This window comes from Chrysochloris asiatica, unplaced genomic scaffold (genome assembly GCF_000296735.1).
Source record: "Chrysochloris asiatica unplaced genomic scaffold, ChrAsi1.0 scaffold00146, whole genome shotgun sequence".
Taxonomy (NCBI): Eukaryota; Metazoa; Chordata; class Mammalia; order Afrosoricida; family Chrysochloridae; genus Chrysochloris; species Chrysochloris asiatica.
Genome location: NW_006408664.1, coordinates 3,714,759 through 3,734,024, shown reverse-complemented (window position 1 = coordinate 3,734,024; position 19,266 = coordinate 3,714,759). Strand labels below are relative to the sequence as shown.

The 19,266-nt window shown below is 37.5% G+C and overlaps 1 protein-coding gene across 1 annotated transcript in view; it reads left to right on the top strand.

The window, feature by feature from the left end:
• The first annotated feature begins 7,469 nt into the window (after nt 1–7,469).
• Nucleotides 7,470–19,266, top strand: part of LOC102827563 (chromosome unknown open reading frame, human C6orf165) — a 47,687-nt gene continuing 35,890 nt past the window's right edge. Inside the window, exons 1-6 of the mRNA XM_006870632.1 lie at nt 7,470–7,578; nt 8,190–8,273; nt 9,400–9,490; nt 11,206–11,394; nt 12,428–12,586; nt 14,294–14,502. Coding sequence (XP_006870694.1) covers nt 7,471–7,578; nt 8,190–8,273; nt 9,400–9,490; nt 11,206–11,394; nt 12,428–12,586; nt 14,294–14,502 — 840 coding nt within the window. The 5' untranslated portion in view covers nt 7,470. The remainder of the gene's footprint in view (nt 7,579–8,189; nt 8,274–9,399; nt 9,491–11,205; nt 11,395–12,427; nt 12,587–14,293; nt 14,503–19,266) is intronic.

Below are 19,266 nucleotides of genomic sequence, written 5' to 3'. Positions count from 1 at the left end.
CCATAACAGATAGTGTTTTAAAGAATGCCGACATCTTGTGAAACTATCAATGTTTCTTCTTATCCTGGAGTCCCTGAGGGATGAAAACAGTTAAGTGGTAGACTACTAGCCAAAAGGTTGGCAGTTTGAACCCACCCAGCAGCGTCTCTGAAGACAGGCCTGGTCATTTTGCATACAGTCACAGCCTGGAAAACCCTATGGGACAGGTCTGCACCATGCACTGTAGGCAACTAACAATGTACTTATGCTGAACGACAAAGGCAAAAGCAAAAACGATGTGAGATTCAGTGTGGGATTCCTAACCTTTAGTTGGAAAGTGCTAACAGTGTTACTGAAGGAAGAAGTCCGAGGTACACTGAAGGCATTGGCAAAGAACAAGGTTCAGGGAATTGATGGAATCAAAGTTAAATCTTTCAACAAATTGATGCAGCACTGGAGACACTCACTAAACTATGCCAAGAAATTTGGAAGATACCTACCTGGCCAACTGATTGAAGAGATCCATATCTGTGCCCTTCCAAAGAGAGGTGACACAACAGAACATAGAAATCATCGACAATATCATTAATATCACATGCAAGAATTCAAAAACGGCTGCAACAGTGCATTGACAGGGAACTGCCAAAGAGTCAAGCCATATGCAGGGGAAGACATGGAACAAAAGATATCATTACTGACATCAGATGGATTTTTGCTGAAAGCAGAGAATACCAGAAAGATGTTTATTCTTGCCTTATTTGACTGTGTGGGGTATAACTAGTTATGGACATTTCGAGAAATGAATATCCCAGAACACTTAACTGTGTACATGAAGAACCTGTACATAGACCAAGAGGCAGTCATTTGAACAGAACAAGGAGAACACTGAATGTTTAAAATTGGGAAAGGTGTGCACCAGGGTTGTATTCTTTCACCGTATTTATTCAGTCTGTGTGCTAAGCAAATATAATCCAAGGAGGTGGATTATATAAAGAAAAACATGACATCAGGATTGGAGGAAGACTCATTAACAACCAGAGATATGCAAATAAAAGTGAAGAGGATTTAAGATATTGATGAATAGCCAAGACCACAGCCTTCAGTATGGATTGCACCTCAATGTAATCAAAACAAAAATCCTCACCACTGGATCAATAGATAACATCATGATCAGTTACTGAAATTGTCAAAGATTTCATTTGTTTGTTTCTACCATCAAGACTGGTGGAAACATAAGTCAAGAAATCAAACAGCATATTGCATCAGGCAAATCTTTTGCACAAGACCTCTTTAAAGTGTTCAAGAGCAAAGATGTCAGTTTGAGGACTGAGGTGTGCCTGACCCAAGCCATGGTCTTTTCCATAGCCTCATATGCATGTGAAAGTTAGACAGTGAATAAGGAAGACCATAGAAAAATTGATGCATTTGAATTATGTTATTGGAGAAGAACACTGAAAATATGATGGACTGCTAGAAGAGCAAACAAATCTGTGTTGGAAGAATAGCAGCCAGAATGCTCCTTAGTAGAAGCCGATATGGTACGATGTCTCTCATAGTTCAGACATATTATCAGGAGGGACCAGTCCCTGGAGAAGGATATCATTGTTGGTAAAGTGAAGGGTCAGCAAAGAAAAGGAAGACCGCTAGTGAGACTAGTGAGACGGATAGGCACAGTGGCAGCAGCAATGGGCTCAAGCTTAGCAATGATTGTGAGGATGGCACAGTACCAGACAGTGTTTTGTTTTGTTGTGCATAAGGTGGCTTTGAGTCAGAACGGACTCGAGGACACACAACAGTTGGAAGGTGGTGCAACTACAGAACTCCAATATAAACTACAGTAGTAGGCTGTGATGCCGGCCTGTTTTTTTTTGTTTTGTTATTTTTTTTGTTTTTTTATGAACAAAATTTACAAAATAACCATAACTGATGTCCTTTCAATACTGCTACAAGCAGTTGTTTTAAGCACTTACTTTATGTCAGTGCTATCGTAACCACTAAGTATGTAAAAGCCAAAATCATACTTGAGTCTGACTCCATAACGTAGTAGAATTGCTCTGTAGAGTTTTTTGCTTTGTTTTGTTTTTTGTTTTTAAGTTTTTATTGTGAAATATGTGGGTTTACATTGGAAGGACATCAGTTTTACATTCATCCTATCGTATTGTGTTTCATTGCAATGATTACAATCCCCTCCATGCATCATCAAATACCAAAGGATACACCTCACAGGCCTACCCCAGCTGTCAGCACACAGCCCCCTTTCCCTCCGAGTCCTGTGTCCCCAGCTACTCCATCCTCTCTGTCTCCATCCCTGGCATCACTGCCTCTCTGGGTAGGGTCACGCTCTCCGCTTTTCTCACTTGATGGTCCCAGGGACCTCCGCTCCTGGGCTGCAAAATCAATTATACCCCTCCTTTTGTCAAAAACATCTACCTCTATATTTCCTGCCCTCACAGTCAGTCCTGATGGCAGTTATTCACTATTGTACCACTAGAGTCTTATCCCCATTTCCTTTCGCCAGTCTGATCCCAACAGATTGGAAATCATTCAGTGGCGGTTCCACCTACACCTGCCCTGTCTGGAACTAGGCTCCCTCTTGAAAGCTTGTAAGCCAGTCACTTCTTGCCTTTATAGGCCACCACCTCTCCCGCCCATTTTGGGTAACCAATGTATAAGTAGTCCATCCCTGTCAACCCTGTGTGGGGGGAGGGGGGAAGGGAGGAGTGATCCTTGCTGTAAAGGTTGGTTCCCTTTTTTGAGCTACTACATCTATACGTATAGGTAAAGTTCATCAAATTGTAATGGGTTACTCTTTTTTTTTTTCTTCCCTCTTCTTTCTTCTTCTTTTCGAGTTCTGATCATCCAGCCATCAAAGCCAGGTCAAGTGGATACTATCTGCAATATGGGTGTTCTTGTGCATCTCCCCTCACTTCATATCAGCTACACGCTTCATTCTCCGCTCTAGTTCTCTGTGGCCATGTCACTGCCTCTGGGTCCAGGAGTCCCTGGATCTTGTTATAAGTGCTGGCCATCCAGGTCTCCACCAGGGTTCACAGGAGTCTTTTGAATGTGGTCAGACTTAGATCCCAACTTCATTGCTGTTTCTTCCCCCGCTTCCCCTTATCAGTGACAGCTTCATAGAGTTTTGTTGTTGTTATAATATTTATAGAAGTTAATCTCTAGACCCAGGCCTTTTTTATGCATCACAGTTTGGGTGGGTTCAAACTGCCATGCTTTATGGTTAGCTGTTGTTAAGTGCTGGGTAGTCAGTTCTGACTCATAGCAACCCTATACAGGGTTTCCAAGGCTTTAAATCTTTGCGGAAGCAGAAAACCTCATCTTTCTCCTGCTTATGGTTAGTAGATGAGCGCAGACCATTTTTGCTACCAAGGACCTTAATAAATATACAAAGGGACCTCAAAAAGTTTGTGGAAAAGTTGAGTTAAAAGATAAAAATATAAACTTTATTTCTCAACATAAGCTCCATCAAGGTCAAGACATTGTATTTGGACTCTTTATTGTGAATTTGTGAAGATGTACAGAGCAGATCATCAATTTTACATTCAACAAATCATATCTTTTATTTCATTTCCATGATTGAAATCCCTTCAATGTAACATCAGTTATCCCACTTTCTCCCTGCAATTCTTTTTTCCATTCCACCTTCTTTCCCAACCTCTCTGCATTTTGTCCTCAGGTAAATGATACCTGAATGGTTGACCATTCCATGGTGGGTTTATTTCTCTTTGTAGTTGTCCCCCCTAACCTATCTACTGCTTGGCTGAAAAGGAACCAGGAGGATGAGTTCAGTTCCTCATTCTTGGAGCCTTGTTCTTTGCCAATGAAAAGTGAAGGTCAAGATACTTTTGTAAGTGATGATACCAGCCATTTAGTCCATTCTTAAAGAACAGAGAGTCCTGGGAATTTAACCATTTCTAATTAGTCTTTTTTACGTAATTAACTAAAGAAAAATGGATGCCCTTTAAATATTTTTTTTGATTAGAAAACCAGAAAGAAGGAGCCACATCAGGACTGTAAGGTGGATGTCTAATGATTTCCCATGAAACTCGGAAAACTGCTCTTGCTTGATGAGAGTAATTTAATTAGCAGGAGTATTGCCAGGGTGGAGGAGGTCTCTCTGGTGAAGCTTTCCTGCTAAAGCTTTGGCCAGATTTTTCAAAACACTCATAATGAGCAAATGGTATTGTTCTTTGGGCCTTCAGAAAGTCAACAAGCAATATGCCTTGAACATCCAAAATTCTGTTGGCATGAACTTTACTCCTCACTGGTCAGCTTTTGCTTTGACTGGACCACTTCTACCTCTTGGTAGCCATTGTTTTGATTGTGCTTTGTCTTCAAGATCATACTAGTAAAGTCATGTTTCATCTCCTGTTAAATTTCTTCCAAGAAATGCTTCGGAATCATGATCCTGATTGTTTAAAGTTCCCATTGAACGTTCTCTTGTCTGCAGCTGATCTGGATGCAAACACATTAGCACCCAGAGTGCAGAGAGTTTCCTCAACTTCACTTTTTCCGTCAGAATTGTGTCAGTTGAACCAATTGAGATGTCTATACTGTTGGCTGTTGTTTCTGCTGTTAATCATCAGTTCTCTTCAGTTAGGGCATGAACAAGAGAAATCTTTTCCTCACAAGTCAATGTAGATGGTCTGCTGCTTTGGGCTTCATCTTCAACATTGCCTTGTCCCTTCTTAAAATGAATTATCCATTTGTAAACTGCTGATTTCTTTGGGGCATCACCCCTATAAACTTTTCATGATGCATCAATGATTTCACCATTCTTCCCCCCAAGCTTTACCATAAAGTTAATGTTTGCGTTTGCTCCAATTTAAGCAGAATCCATGTGCTATGACATGGTCTCTTTTCAAATGAATGTTGTATCCTTCTTAGTGCCTCAAACTACATCCTGTTCAGAGATGTTATGTAACAAGATACTATGAGTTTATTTTGGTGAAAAAAGATTGAAATCAGTGCATTGTTTCATAATATGCATTTCCGTGAATTTTTTAAAGATATCCATATACTAAAACAAAAGCCACTGCTGTGGAGGGAATTCTAACTCATAGCACCCGATAGTACACAACAGAACTGCTATAGAGGGTTGCTGAGCTGTAAATTTTTATGGAAACCGACTGCCTCATCTTATCAAACCAAATAGATAGTGGGTTTGAACTTCCTACCTTTCAATGAACAGTCTGATGCTTGACCCACTGCACCACCAGGGATCCTTCTCTAAATATATGTTGTTGTTGTTGTTAAGTGCTGTCGAGTCGGTTCCAACTCAGAGTGACCCTGTATAGGGCTCCCGAGGAGTGGCTGGTGAGTTTGAACCGCTGATCTTGTGGTTTAAATTGACCTTGCAGTCCAGCGCCATACCAAGACTTACTAAATATATAGAAGTCATTTAATCATCACAACAACTTCTGAGAAGAGGGTAGTGTATTATCTTCATTTTTCAGATGAAGAAACCATTTCACAGGTGTCCAAATTCTCACATCTTGAAAACGGACAGTGATGGAGCGCATGCAATCTGACTCTACCAGGCAAACTGTCAAATGCAACTTTTACCTATTCACATAAACATGAAAAATGTTGATAGTTAGTTCATTTATTACTTGGAAATGCCTTGAGATTCTTTACATGCTAAATTTTCTTGTGTTCAATAACTGATACTCAGGAAAATCAGAAAATGCAGTAATTATTAAAAATCTACTATAGTTTCCTGGCTTAATTTAAATGGGATTAATAACCAGGAGTTTTATTTTCATGATGCATAACTCTCATAATATAGTTTGCTTTTTTGATTTTATCAAGAGTCTCAGCTTCAACTTGGATACAGAAGAGAGAACTTAGATGGTTAAGCAAGAACTGTTTTCCAAGATTTGCTTATAATCATGAAAGGTCATATAGTTAATGTGGTGGGATCAGCATTTCCTCCTCTTTCAAGCTGTGTATTCTATTGCCTACACAGATGGGTTTGGGGCTTCTCATTAATTCAGTTTTTATTCCAAAATACTGTTTAGCTTCTTTTTAATTTTTAAAAAGCATGATATAAATATACTTTTGGTGATTATCATCATTTAAGTAACCAGAGGAAATGTTTCAATCATTTGAAATTCTAAGTGTTTTCTCGAATCCATGAAGTTCTTCATTACAAACAAAAAAATTAACTAATGAAAAATAGGAAAGGCCTGTTGACATTGTTGTTAGGTGCCTTCCAGTGGGTTTCATCTCGTAGTGACCCTGTGCACACAGCATGAAACCCTGCGTAGTCCCCTGCCATCCTCCTAATCACTGTTATGTATGTGAGTCCACTGTTGTAACCATGGTATCAGTCTATATTGTGGAGGTTCTTCCTCTTTTTCGCCGACCTTTTACTTTACCAAGCATACTGTCTTTTTTCCAGGGACTGCTCTGTCCCGATAACATGTCCAAAGTACATGAGATGAAGTCTTGCCATGCTCCCTTCTAAGGAGCATTCTGGCTGTACTTCTTCCAACACAGATTTGTTTATTTTTCTGGCAGTCCATTGTAAGTTCAATATTCTTCACTAACTCCATAATTCAAATGTTTCAATTCCTCTTCAGTCTAACTTGTTCATTGTCCAGCTTTTGTATGCATATTGTTGTTAAGTGCCGTCAAGTCGATTCCCACCCATAGCGACCCTGTAGAGGGTTTCCAAGGAGCAGCTGGTGAGCTTGAACCACCGACCTTGCAGTTCAAACGACTTTGCAGTCTGACGCATTAGCCCAAAGTGCCACACCAGGACTCCGTATGCATATTAGGCTACCGAAATACCATGGTTTGAGTCAGGCATATTTTAGTCTTCAAAGTAACATCTTTGCTTTTAAAAACTAAAGAGATCTTTTGCAATAGATTTGCCCAGTGTAATTTATCATTTAATTTCTTGACTGCTGTCTCTAGGAGAGGCCTTCAAAATACAAACTTACTGCCAGTCAAGTCAATTCCAATTCATAGTGACACTGTAGAACAGAGTGAAACCGCCCCACAGGATTTCTGAGGCTGTAAATCTTTACAGAAATAGACTCTGCCCCATCTTTGTCCTACAGAGAGGCTAGGAATCTAGTGCTTTAACTTCTGTGCCACCAGAACTCTTTAGGATCGACCTATATACCAAGAATTGTTGTTGTTGTTGTTGAAGTGCCTTTGAGTCGGTTTCGACCCATAGCGACCCTGTACAGGGTTTCCGAGGGTGTAAATCCTTACGGGAGTAGAAAGCCTCATCTTTCTCCCGCGGAGCGACTGGTAGTTTCGAACTGCTGACCTTATGGTTCGCAGCCCGATTCGTAACCACTACGCTACCAGAGCTCCTTATTAAATACCAATAAATTAGTAAATGGTATTATTATTGAATTTATAAATGTAAAAGTAGAGAAAATTAAGGAGGAAAAGTAATACATTATTAATACATTTAAAAAAATAATAATTGTGTTGTCTGGTTTTTTTTTAGCCAAAATGCCTCCCACTCAGGCAGAAAGTGTTATAAAGAATATCATTCGAGAAATAGGACAAGAGTGTGCAGCCAACGGAGAGATTGTTTCTGAAACTTTGGTTGCTTTTATGGTAAAAATGTTTGTGAATTATTCCTTTATTAAAAAATATTTTAAGTAGAGTTTTGTGAAGCTCTCTTGGATGTTACTCAACTCAAACATATTAAGATTGTACAACAAGTTACTGAAAAAGATATTTTTTTAACTCTGTAAAGCATGTTTAATTCGAGACTGGTTTGGAAAATCCTAGTGAGTTTTAGAGACATTAATAATATCTTCCTGTGTAAAAATGCCCTAGCATGTGTTTTTACTTGTTATCAATATTGCTCATTGTCATGGTCTCTCTGTTCTTGCTTTTGGTTAACAATATGCAATAAAAATATGGTAAAATATACTAATGGTTTCCCGATCTAAAATCTAGCCATTGCTTTCAACTTACTCTTCTATATAACTTTTCTAGCTCCGTTTTCAGTTTTGATGCTCACTGCTTCTTTTTTCAAATTTCTGATAAAGGTGCTGATGAATTAGGAAATATGAAAAGTGAGTTGGGAAATATGGAAAATAGCTGACTCATTGATCCCTAAGTTATAAAGAGGCAATTGTAAAAATATGGAAACATATTAAGTTAATTTCATAACCATATGAAATTATACAATTAATGGATAACTCTTTTCCAACTCTCAGGTGAAAGCTGTTGTTCTGGATCCAAGTAATGGCTTTAACATGGATAGAACCCTCATAAAAAGTGACGTACAGAAACTTGTTAAGGTGATTGTCCAACAAGTCTCAAAGTTGGAATTACTTCTTTTCAGTTCTAAATACAGTATTTGTATTAGTCACTATTACTTTAGATGCATGAACTAATAGGGAAAATGGCTTTGATGATCCGACAGAAACTCGTTGGAAAGCCTTTGGGGAGAACCAAGTTTTGCTCGCTTTCATGGTTCAAGAAGAGTTTTTTTTCCCCCTCCAACTCAGCTAAATTGATAAGACTCAGGCTCAATATACTGTTAATATTGCAGGTACATACTAGTAAAATATATCATAATTCAAGTGATAAAATATAGAGTCCTTTTATCTCAGATAAAAATCATGTGGACAAGCTAATCTTTTTTATTTGTTAAGTCTGGTTTTAGAAAAGTACTTCTACTTGCACTATCCAGATGCCAGTCTGGACTATCCAGGTAAAATCTCCAGTCTTCATTCCTGCATCTAGCTCTAGCCCCACTTCCCCACACCTCCTGCTGGAGGAGGTGGGTGTAAGAGTGATGTTGCTAATGTAGTTGCCACCTCTAAGGTGACAAAAGAAGAAAAAAAAAATTCAGGCAGAGAAGTGAACAGAGTCATGTATGTTAAAAGAAAGATACAGAAAGAGATAGAGACTGAAACAAACCAGAAAAAGAACTTTTGAAATAGAAGGCAGAGCCAGAAAAGTTTTGTAATCTGAGGAGGGTAACTCCAACAGCTTTTTGTAAAATGCATGTGATCTCTACCATCAGCAAAGGGGTGTTATTCAAGACTCAAAAAAAAAAGTAATGAGGAACTCTAGAAGATCTCTAGACAGTAGTATAAGCTTTGTGTTCAGACTGTACAGACTAACCAAAAATGTCAAGCTTCTTGCTTTCAACTGGACTGTTAGCACCTGAGCATAATCATATTGGTTAACTCAGGGGAACTAGCTTAACAAATAATGGTGAAGTAATTTAATAAGTATTGTTGATTGGGTAGCCTATGAAGTACAAACTCCTCAAAGAAAAAAAATATTAAGAGTTGTAGATAAATATTGTGACCACTGCTTTGGTGTGTCTCTTTACTTTAGAAAATAACTTTGGAAAATAGTTCTGAGTGTTTCAGGTTATGTGACTAGAAACATTCATCGTGTTTTCTTTTCTAGCTTTGTGTAGCTCGGCTATTGGATAGTAAAAATCCATCCCTGGACACCATTAAGATGCAAGTCTACTTTGACATGAATTATACAAGTCGAGGTAACATGTCTCTACCCATTTTGATGATTTAAAAAGATTTCACATTGCATTTTAGGTAACAATTTTGGGTGTTGGGGAGGGAGACAATATTTTGAGATGTTTTTCATCTTTGAAGAATATAAAAATAATACTGGAATTGCTAAGTGAGTAAACCACCAGTGACTTTTGTGAGTATTTAAAGTTAATTCTAATTATGATGCCATAATAATTATGTTCAGAAGTCTACTGATTTATAACCTTTATGACACTAATATATAATAATCAGAAATTAAAACAACAGCTCACTGAAGTTGGAGTTCAGAGTTTTTGCATATTTTTTTTCTTTGCTCCTGGTTTATGTTATTATTTCATACAAGTTTAACCAAATTTTATGTAATTGACCATAAAAGAAGGAATGATAAGCTTAGAACTAATTTTACCATGTAGATAATCTAATATATACATCCAGGACAAGTTGGAAACAAGAGAAGGAAAATACATTTCTCTGTGGACTGCCTTGCCCCTACTGTAATAGGGTATTAATCACTTGGTGATTGTCTTTGTCATTTTTTCCCCTCTGTGTATTGTACTTTTAGTTATACTATGTATTTAAAATAATATATCTTGCTTTTATCCTTAATAATGATGACATTTTAAAGCAATAAAATAAGCGTTGAAGTGATGCAATTATAAGTAAGATTTCTTTTTTAATTTGTAAACAGTTCTTAGTTGCTTTTGTGGTAAGACTTTAGGTATGAACTGCACAGGTTGCTAATGATTGTCCTTGTAATGGTAATATGGGGTATGTCACAGAGTCCACCAGAATGCAGACTACCATCAACATAGCCTCCTGCCACCTTTAAGCCTAGAGCACCGGCTTAAAGAGAGCATCTAGTTCTTGATGTAACATTTTATTGGAATAATTATTTAGAGAACATTTAACTAGAATCAAAGTAGAATTACACACAATTGAAGGAAATATGACATTATACATGTAAATATATAAGGGGGCTTCAAAAAGTTCACGGAAGAATTCCATTATCTTTTAATACAATTTGTCCATGAATTTTATGTAGCCCCCTCTTACATATAATGGATCCCTAGTAGTGTAGTGGTTGTTGTGCTGTGGGTTAATGTGCCAGACTGCAAAGCCGTTTGAACTGCAAGGTCAGTGATTCAAGCTCACCATCTGTTCCATGGAAACCCTATACAGGGTCGCTATGGGTCGGAACCGACTCAATGACACATAGCAACAACAGTGTAGTGGTTATGGTGTTGGATGGCTAACCTCAAGGTCAGCAGTTTGAATCTACCAGCTGTTGCTCAGAATTCCTATATAGTATCCCCATGAGTCAGAACTGACTCAATGGCACTTAATAACAACAGATCTATAATGTATGTTCTTTATATATAGTTTACATATGTATATTTTTATATATGTTCAAACTATATATATATAATATATTTTCTATTCAATGGGGAGGATCTACCCTCGCCGATATTTACTGTTTAGATTGTCTGAATCTTTTTTAATCACTGTGAGTAATCTTTCCCACTGGCTTCTTGTCTTAAGGTTACTTGTTGGCTATTATTTTGGTTGTTACACCTGAAGAAAATCCTTGTTTTTATGCCATAGAATTGCTATTCTCTAGGCAGGTTTTATGTGGCCCTACTTTCTTCTTTGAGCAGAATTCTAAACATCAATTATATGGAACATTGTCTCTTGCCAATTTTAGAGGAATTTCTTCAAGAACATCATCGGGTTTTAGAGTCTAGATTAGGCCCTATTAGCAGAGAAATTACAGATAACAGATCATGTGCTAGAGAAGAACTGGAAAGTCTCTATCGGAAGATTGTCAGTTATGTGTTACTACGCTCCGGACTTGGATCCCCAACAGATATCAAGATCGTCAGAGAGGCAACAGGTAAAACCAGAAACAATTTTTGTTCTCTAAGTAAAGGATATATAATCACTGTATTTTATAAAATAGGTTAAATTAGAAGTGTTGAAGACTGAAGTTCCCTTTTTATCTAGATGAGAAACAAAAACAAAAGCACAGATGAGATAAAAGCTTACTCAGACTTCTTTCATATTGTATATCAATTCTAAAACTGAAGTAACACCCCTAGAAAGTGAAATATTAATTTTCTTAGAGCTGATTAAGAAATATTGGCAATATGATTAAGGGTGCCAGAGAGACTGGGTACAGGGACAACTGGCAAGGGAGATTTCATACTGATGAAGAGAGTTGAGTCTGTCACCTAAAATGGAATATGGGACAGAACACTGTTTTATCCTCAGGAAATATTTCGCCACTTTCATACCTTAAAATGAAGGCTACATGAGGTTGCTAGTCTTTCTATGACTTTCTTCCCTAATTATTTTTTTTAATTAGAGTTTTACTACCGTTGCCAAAAAAAAAAATTTTTGATGGATGTGTAATTGTTGGAAATAGACCTGACACAGTGGCATTAATTTTGAGTAGTCTAACTTTGATATTCAGGTATCAGAAATTTAAAGAGCCATATGTTGTTGTTAAGTTCCATCATTGTTGTTGTTGTTGTGAAGTGCCTTCGAGTCGGTTCCGACCCATAGCGACCCTGTACAGGGTTTCCGAGGGTGTAAATCCTTACGGGAGTAGAAAGCCTCATCTTTCTCCCGCGGAGCAGCTGGTAGTTTTGAACCACTGACCTTAAGGTTTGCAGCCCGATTCGTAACCACTACGCTACCAGAGAGTTTTCCAAGAGCAGCTGGTGGTTTTGAACCACTAACCTTCTGATTAGCTGTCCAGTGCTGATTCTACAGTGCCACTCCAGGGCTCTAAAGAATCACATAAGTAGCCCTAAAAAAGACTAGTCCCTTAACAACTTTGTAGTGAAAAAACGAAAAAAACCTTGTAATTTCAGTTTGGATATCTTATTCTGCCATTTTGTTTTCCTCTTTGCGCTTTATGTTAGCTGCGCTTCAGAGTGTTTTTCCTCAGGCTGAGCTTGGGACATTTCTAAGTCTTTCTAAAAAGGACAAAGAACGCCAGCTGAAAGAATTCACCATGATTGTTACTGGAATTCGTTTATTTAACAGAGACTGTGGAAAGGGAGGCGAAGGCATTGATGACTGTAAGTGTATTAGGTTAACTCTATAAACCTGTGATAATATCTATAGGGTTAGAGTGTGGCGCTGTGGGTTAATGCGCCAGACTGCAAATCCATTAGAACTGCAAGGTCGGCGGTTCAAGCTTACCAGCTGCTCCTTGGAAACCCTATACAGGGTCGCTGTGGGTTGGAATTGACTTGACAGCACTTAACAACAACAACAACGAGGAAAATAATACACAAGATACTAGTGACATTCTTAGATTTAACATTTGCAGTTTTGATTATATCCGAGGAAAAACTACTGTTTATAATAGGTGGTGGTGGTGGTTGTTTGCCACCAAGTTGGTTCCGGCTCATGGCAACATAGGGTTTCTGAGGGTGTAAATCTTTATGGGAGCAGAAAACCTCATCATTCTCTTGCCGAGTCTGTCTAGATTCGAACTACTGACTTTGCAGTTAATAACCCAGATCATAATTCACTATGCTACCAGGGCTCCTTTATAACATGTTGTTGTCGTTAAGTACTGTGGAGTCGATTCCGACTCATAGTGACCCTGCACAGGGTTTCCAAGGCTGTAAATCTTTACAGGAGCAAAAAGCCTCAACTTTCTCCCACGGAATGACTGGTAGTTTTGAACTACCGACCTTGAGGTTAGCAGCCCGATTCATAACCACTATGCTACCAGAGCTCCTTTATAACATGTTGTTAAGTGCCATTGAGTCAATTCTGACCCATAGCGACTCTGTATAGGGTTTCTGAGGAGCAGCTGGTGAGCTTGACCCACCGATCTTGCAGTTCAAATGGCTTTGCAAAACATGTAGTAACTTTAAATTTTGCTGGGTCACAACTTAAACTTTCCTACACCGTGAAGCAATGTGGGAGAGTGAATCAGGGCCAGGGATGAGAGAACCCATCCAGATACCAGCCTTTTCATTACAAGGGGGACTTTACTCCACATCAAATAACCAAAAGGGGGTAAACTCAATGAGTTAAAAAATAAAAATCACCCTTCAAAGGTAACAGTTGCTGCTGCAGTTAATAAAAAATGAAAAAGCCAAGAGGAGATATTTATAGAAATGTAAATTCAAAAATATCTGTTATGCCTTTATATACAGAAAGCATTCTTCGTTTAGAAAATCGAAAGTACTCATGAAATATTTGATCAAGGTCACTTCCTTATGAGTTTGGTACTCATGTAGGCCCACTGGCAAGGTGTAAAGTGTCTTATCAGATCACTGTTCTAATCGTAAAGTAATTTTTCACATTTAAAAAATTGGTGTAAAAAGTCAAATTCCCGTCCTGGATAGTTTCCTCCCTTGTTAGACGATTCTGTTTAATTTTTCAGTATCCTGAAGAGTTTGTTGAATAGCACACAATCCCCTCCTTACTTTTTTACAAATAGGAAAGTGGATATAGGAGAGATCACTGATTTTCTAAGAGTCTGTATGTAGTCAGCAGTCACATAATATTAAAGCCTATTCTTAGTCTCTGTATTTTGGTGATAAGGCTTATTGGCTCTAACTTTTGGTTATCATTCTGACAGTGTCTTTTGCTTGCATAAGGTGTTTTGGTATCCCTTCCTTCATGACCCGTGAGACACATACCTCATTATATAATTAATTTGGGAAAAAAATTCAATTTAATGCTTAAAAAATTATCATTTTTAGTTTTTTTTCCCCCTCAGTTCTAAATCCCTACATGACTCTCTTTTATACCTTTAAAAACAGTGCCAGCTATCCTACATGAAGCAATCCCAGCTACCACTCAGCATATTGATAACCAACTTCAAACTGCTCAGGATCAAGCCTACCGCTATACAGCCATCCTTGAGAAAGTAACTCAGAATCCACTCATGAGTCAAGAGCTTCAGCCATATATGTTAAAAGAAGCACTGTTTAACATGCGACAATATGAGATATTTCTTCACATCATTTTGGTAAGCCAATGTCATAATGTTTGATCTTTTCCACATACAGGAGGTATTGTGGGGTCCATTCCAGACCACTGCAATAAAATGAATGTTGCAATAAAGCAAGTTATATGAATTTATTTTGGTTTCTAGTGCATATAAAAATTACGGCACTGTGGGTTAATGCGCTAGACTGCAAAGTCGGTTTGAACTACAAGGTTGGCAGTACAAGCTCACCAGCTACTACTAGGAAACCCTATACAGGGTCGCAACTGACTAGACGGCATTAAAGAACAACAACATAGTCTATTAAGTGTGCAAAAGAATTATGAAAAAGTGAAATATTGTGAGAATGACCAAAATGACCCAGAGACATGAAGTGAGCACATGTTATTGGAAAAATGGCAATGATAGACTTGCTCAGTGCAGGGCTGCCACAAACCTTCGATTTGTGAAATAAATAAATAAATAAATAAACTTCAGTATCTGCAATAAAATGAGGTATGCCTGTAATGGAACCTCTGTATATCATGGAGCTAAAATAAAAGCAGAACCAAGTTATTGATTAAGAAGACAATCTCAATAATGGCTCAGTTTATGGCTCTGTAGAATTAAAATAGAAATGGGAAAGTTGGCTTTTGGTTTAAATGAAAGGTATGTTAGAGTTGTTGATTCTCTTTAACAGTCCAAAGTATGATTACACACATGCTATATATAATGAGTGCTATTGAGCCCTGGTATGAGCCCTTTTTAACTTGTATCTTAATGACTTGATACTATACCTACTCCTCACTTACCAACTGTCTATCTCATTATCTGACATTTTGAATTTTGACAACAGTAAAAAAAATCTGTGTCTATTTTGCATATTAACAATGTATGTCTGGCAGTAATGAATGCTGACATACAAGGTGAAAATAACACTGTTGTGGTTGAAGTTATGTATCAACTTGGCTGGACCGTGGTTTTCTGAGGCTCAATAGTTACTTAACTTGACAGGTATGTTATGATGTAGTCATCCTATATTTTGTGATCTATTGTGGTCATCCTCCATTTTCACATAATGATCTGTTCTTTGGAACTTAACCAAGGTACTTATTGAGGAGTGGGTGAGTGTACTTTTGTATGCACTTGATCTGTCTTCTCTCCTTATCTTTGCTGTGGAGAATAGAAAGATAAACAGCCAGATAATATGAATTTATTGCAATAAAAAATGTCTGTGGTTCTCACAACTGGCCTACTATATAATTGCTATCAGAAAGAAGGACTTTAAACCAATTATTCAAAATAAAAATCATCCTTTTGGGTAGATGTTCCCTTAAAATTTTAACTGACTGTGGCTAATAGCCTTATGTAGCTAAGAACCACATTTTATAATCAACTTATTTTGAAGTATATATGAGTCCACATGACATTCTGCACTATAGGGACTATTTAGAAAGTTGTTAAGGGCCATCAAGTCAGTTCCAACTCATAGCGACCCTGTATGGGGTTTCCAAAGAGTGGCTAGTGAGTTTGAACTGCTGATCTTGTGGTTAAAACTGACTTTGAGATCTAGTGCTTATCCTATAGCGCCACACCAGGACTCCTTTTAGGGAGTAGAATCTCACATTTGCTACGATGTGAGAAAGAGCCTTGGGAAATGGTTAAATCTACATTTAGATGATGTAGAGGACACTGTTCATTGTATGCTGTCTTCTCAATGCTTTCAATCATGATAGTATTCAACCAACTAACTTACATTCTTGAATTGTCATTGGTTTTCACACCTCTCAATGCTAGGTGGGCAGTGAGTACAGTGTAGAAGTGATGAGTGTAGTTTCTGCAAACAGCATGGGTTATTATCCTGACTGCCACTTACTAAATCTGCATCTTTAAGGAAGTTGCTTAATTTCCCTGGTTCTTGGTTTCCTCATCTGTAAAATGGGACTAATGGTCCCCACTGTCTGTCTAACACAGGTAAAACAGTGACTAGTACATACTAAGAGCTCAATAAATAATTATGATCGTGATGATGCCGATGATTTTCATCATCATTACTGTTGTTGTTGTTGTTAAGTCCACTGAGTTGGTACCGACTCATAGTGACCCTGTGTTACAAGGACCCCAGAAAAACAACTCTGATTTCATTTTAGTAGGGATATAAACTAAAGAGCTTATATTTTTCTTTGCTTGTCCAATCAGTGTTTCTTCTTACTGTTTTGGTTTTACCCTCCAACCCTTCTTCATCAATATGCCTTGTTGTTAAGTGGCGTTGAGTGGGTTCGGACTCATAGCTACCCTCTATAGTGTTTCCCAGGAGTGGCTGATGAGTTTGAACTGCCAACCATGTGGTCGAGTGTTTATCATACAGTGCCACACAAGGACTCCTTAGTTATAGTTAAAACTGATCATCAACTATGAATGTTTGATTAATCAGTATTATCTTTATGTTATAAAATATGTCTTTAACTCAGATATTTTTATATCTTGAAATCTATGAATATTTTTCAAAATCACATTATCTGAATAGATTTTGATATAATTCTGTGCAGTACTGCCATTACTACATACAGTTTATGTAAAACATTAAAAAAATCCAATTATAGCTAGGATCAGATAATAATTATTTTGTTTTCTTTTGAGAAAGTCTTTATCTGTTGCAATGAACAATTTCAAATATTTTGGAGAAGAAAAGGAAAGTAATTACAGTATAGTTGACCATGTTACCTGAGAGTACAGAATTCCATCGTTTATGGGCTTTTGAAGTGTGGTTCAGTCACCATAGAGAGAAAGCTGCCTGTTGTTTTTGTGCAAGTGAAAGTTGTATTTGATGCATAAAACTTCTTAATGTATAAAAGACTTTCGAAGATTTCCAAATTTATGTTTGCAGGTCCATTTACATAGTAGATACACAGGGCTTCTTGATATTTTCTATAATTCAAGTAAAAGAAAAAAATCAAGTAGACTTTGTACATGTTTTAGACTTGTTGAAAATTATATGTGAAAGCAAATATGAAGAACTTACAAATTCAAAAGCAGCAGCAGCAGCAGCAGCAGCAGCAACAGCAACAGCAACGGCATGCTGACATCACAGGTGTTCTCCAAACATGACTGGCTGCATTGTTTGAAAAAAGGAAATTTCAGTGATAGCATACCTGGAAGACCAACTTTACAACTAAAAATTCATGGTTGTGAAATTTTTTCTTTGTTTTTTAACAAAATGTTTAGAGAGTTTAGAACATTATCAGGAAATATTAAAACGTTCTGAGTGGCTATTCTGTGATCATAGCTTGAGAAAGAGTATAAGTATCTTTAATTATAAGTTTTTAAAAGAGTTATATACTTAATGTCCTTGAACTGTACCTGTGAAGAATGTTAAAGTGGCAAATGTGTTGTTATACATGTATTTACCATGAAAAAAGATAAAGCATTATGTGTTGATGCAACTTTTACTTTGGAGAGCATACAAATTTCTGTTTCTTATCACTATTGCACAAATATAAAAAGACTTTTAAAGACTGCATTTTCATATTTGATTATGAAAACAAAATTGTGGGATGGGCAAAAGCTGCCAACCAGTCAATTCTGACTCACAAAGACCCTATAGGATAGAGGAGAACTGGTATGCATAGTTTTCAAACCGAAATCTTTCTGGAAGCAGTTTAGTAAGTTTTAACGGCTGAACTTGTAGTTATCAGCCTAATGCTTAACCCACTGTACCACCATGGCTTCTTATTGTAAGGATGTTGTTGTTTAGCACCATCAAGTCAGTTCTGACTTATAGCAACCCAGTATAGGGTTTCCAAGGAACAGCTGGTGAGTTTTAACCACCAACTTTGCAGCACAAATCGACCTTGCAGTTGAGTGCTTGTCCTACACTGTCACACCAGGATAGAACAGAAAAGAATATAAAGGGGAAGTACACAAGAGGAAAGGAAATGCTGAACAGGTAAAATTAAAGCAGGCTGCATGTTATATTTGTGAAATAAATGATTTTGGTAGTTGATATATAATGATAGTTTATTTTTCTTATGATGTTATCATGGCATACATGTGTAACACTATAGGAACAACTTTAGACTACTAACCACAAGAGAGCAGTTTAAACACACCAACTGCTCCTTGAAAACTATAAAGTATGGCTATGAGTCGAAATTGACACAACAGCACTTAACAACAGTAGTGGAATTGTTTTTATGGTTAAAAAGTAGTTTGATAAAGCATATAGCTAAGCTATTCTTATCTGATTGTTGTTGTTGAGTTCCATTGAGTTGGTCCTGATCCACAGTGACCCTGGGTACAACAGAACGAAACACCACCCGGTCCTGCACCATCCTCACAATTGCTACTATACTTGAATGCATTGCTGCTGCCATTATGCCTATCTGTGCTGTTAGATTTTTTGCTGACCCTCGACCTTACTTAGCATGATGTCATTCTCCATGGACTGGTCCCTCCTGATAATATGCCTGAACTATGAGAGATGAAGTCTGGCCATCTTGACTTCTAAGGAACATTCTGGTAGTACTTCTTGCAACACATAATTGTTTGTTCTTCTGGCAGTCCACGGTACCTTTAATATTTTTCTCCAACACTGTAATTCAAATGTAACAATTCTTCTACGATATTCCTTATTTTTTGTCTAACTATCACATGCATATGAGGCTATTGAAAATACTTTGGCTTATGTCAGGTGCACTGTAGTCCTCAAACTGGCATCTTTGCTCTTGAACACTTTAAAGAGGTCTTGTGCAACAGATTTACCTAAATCAATACATCATTTGATTTCTGGACTGAATGTTAATGGTG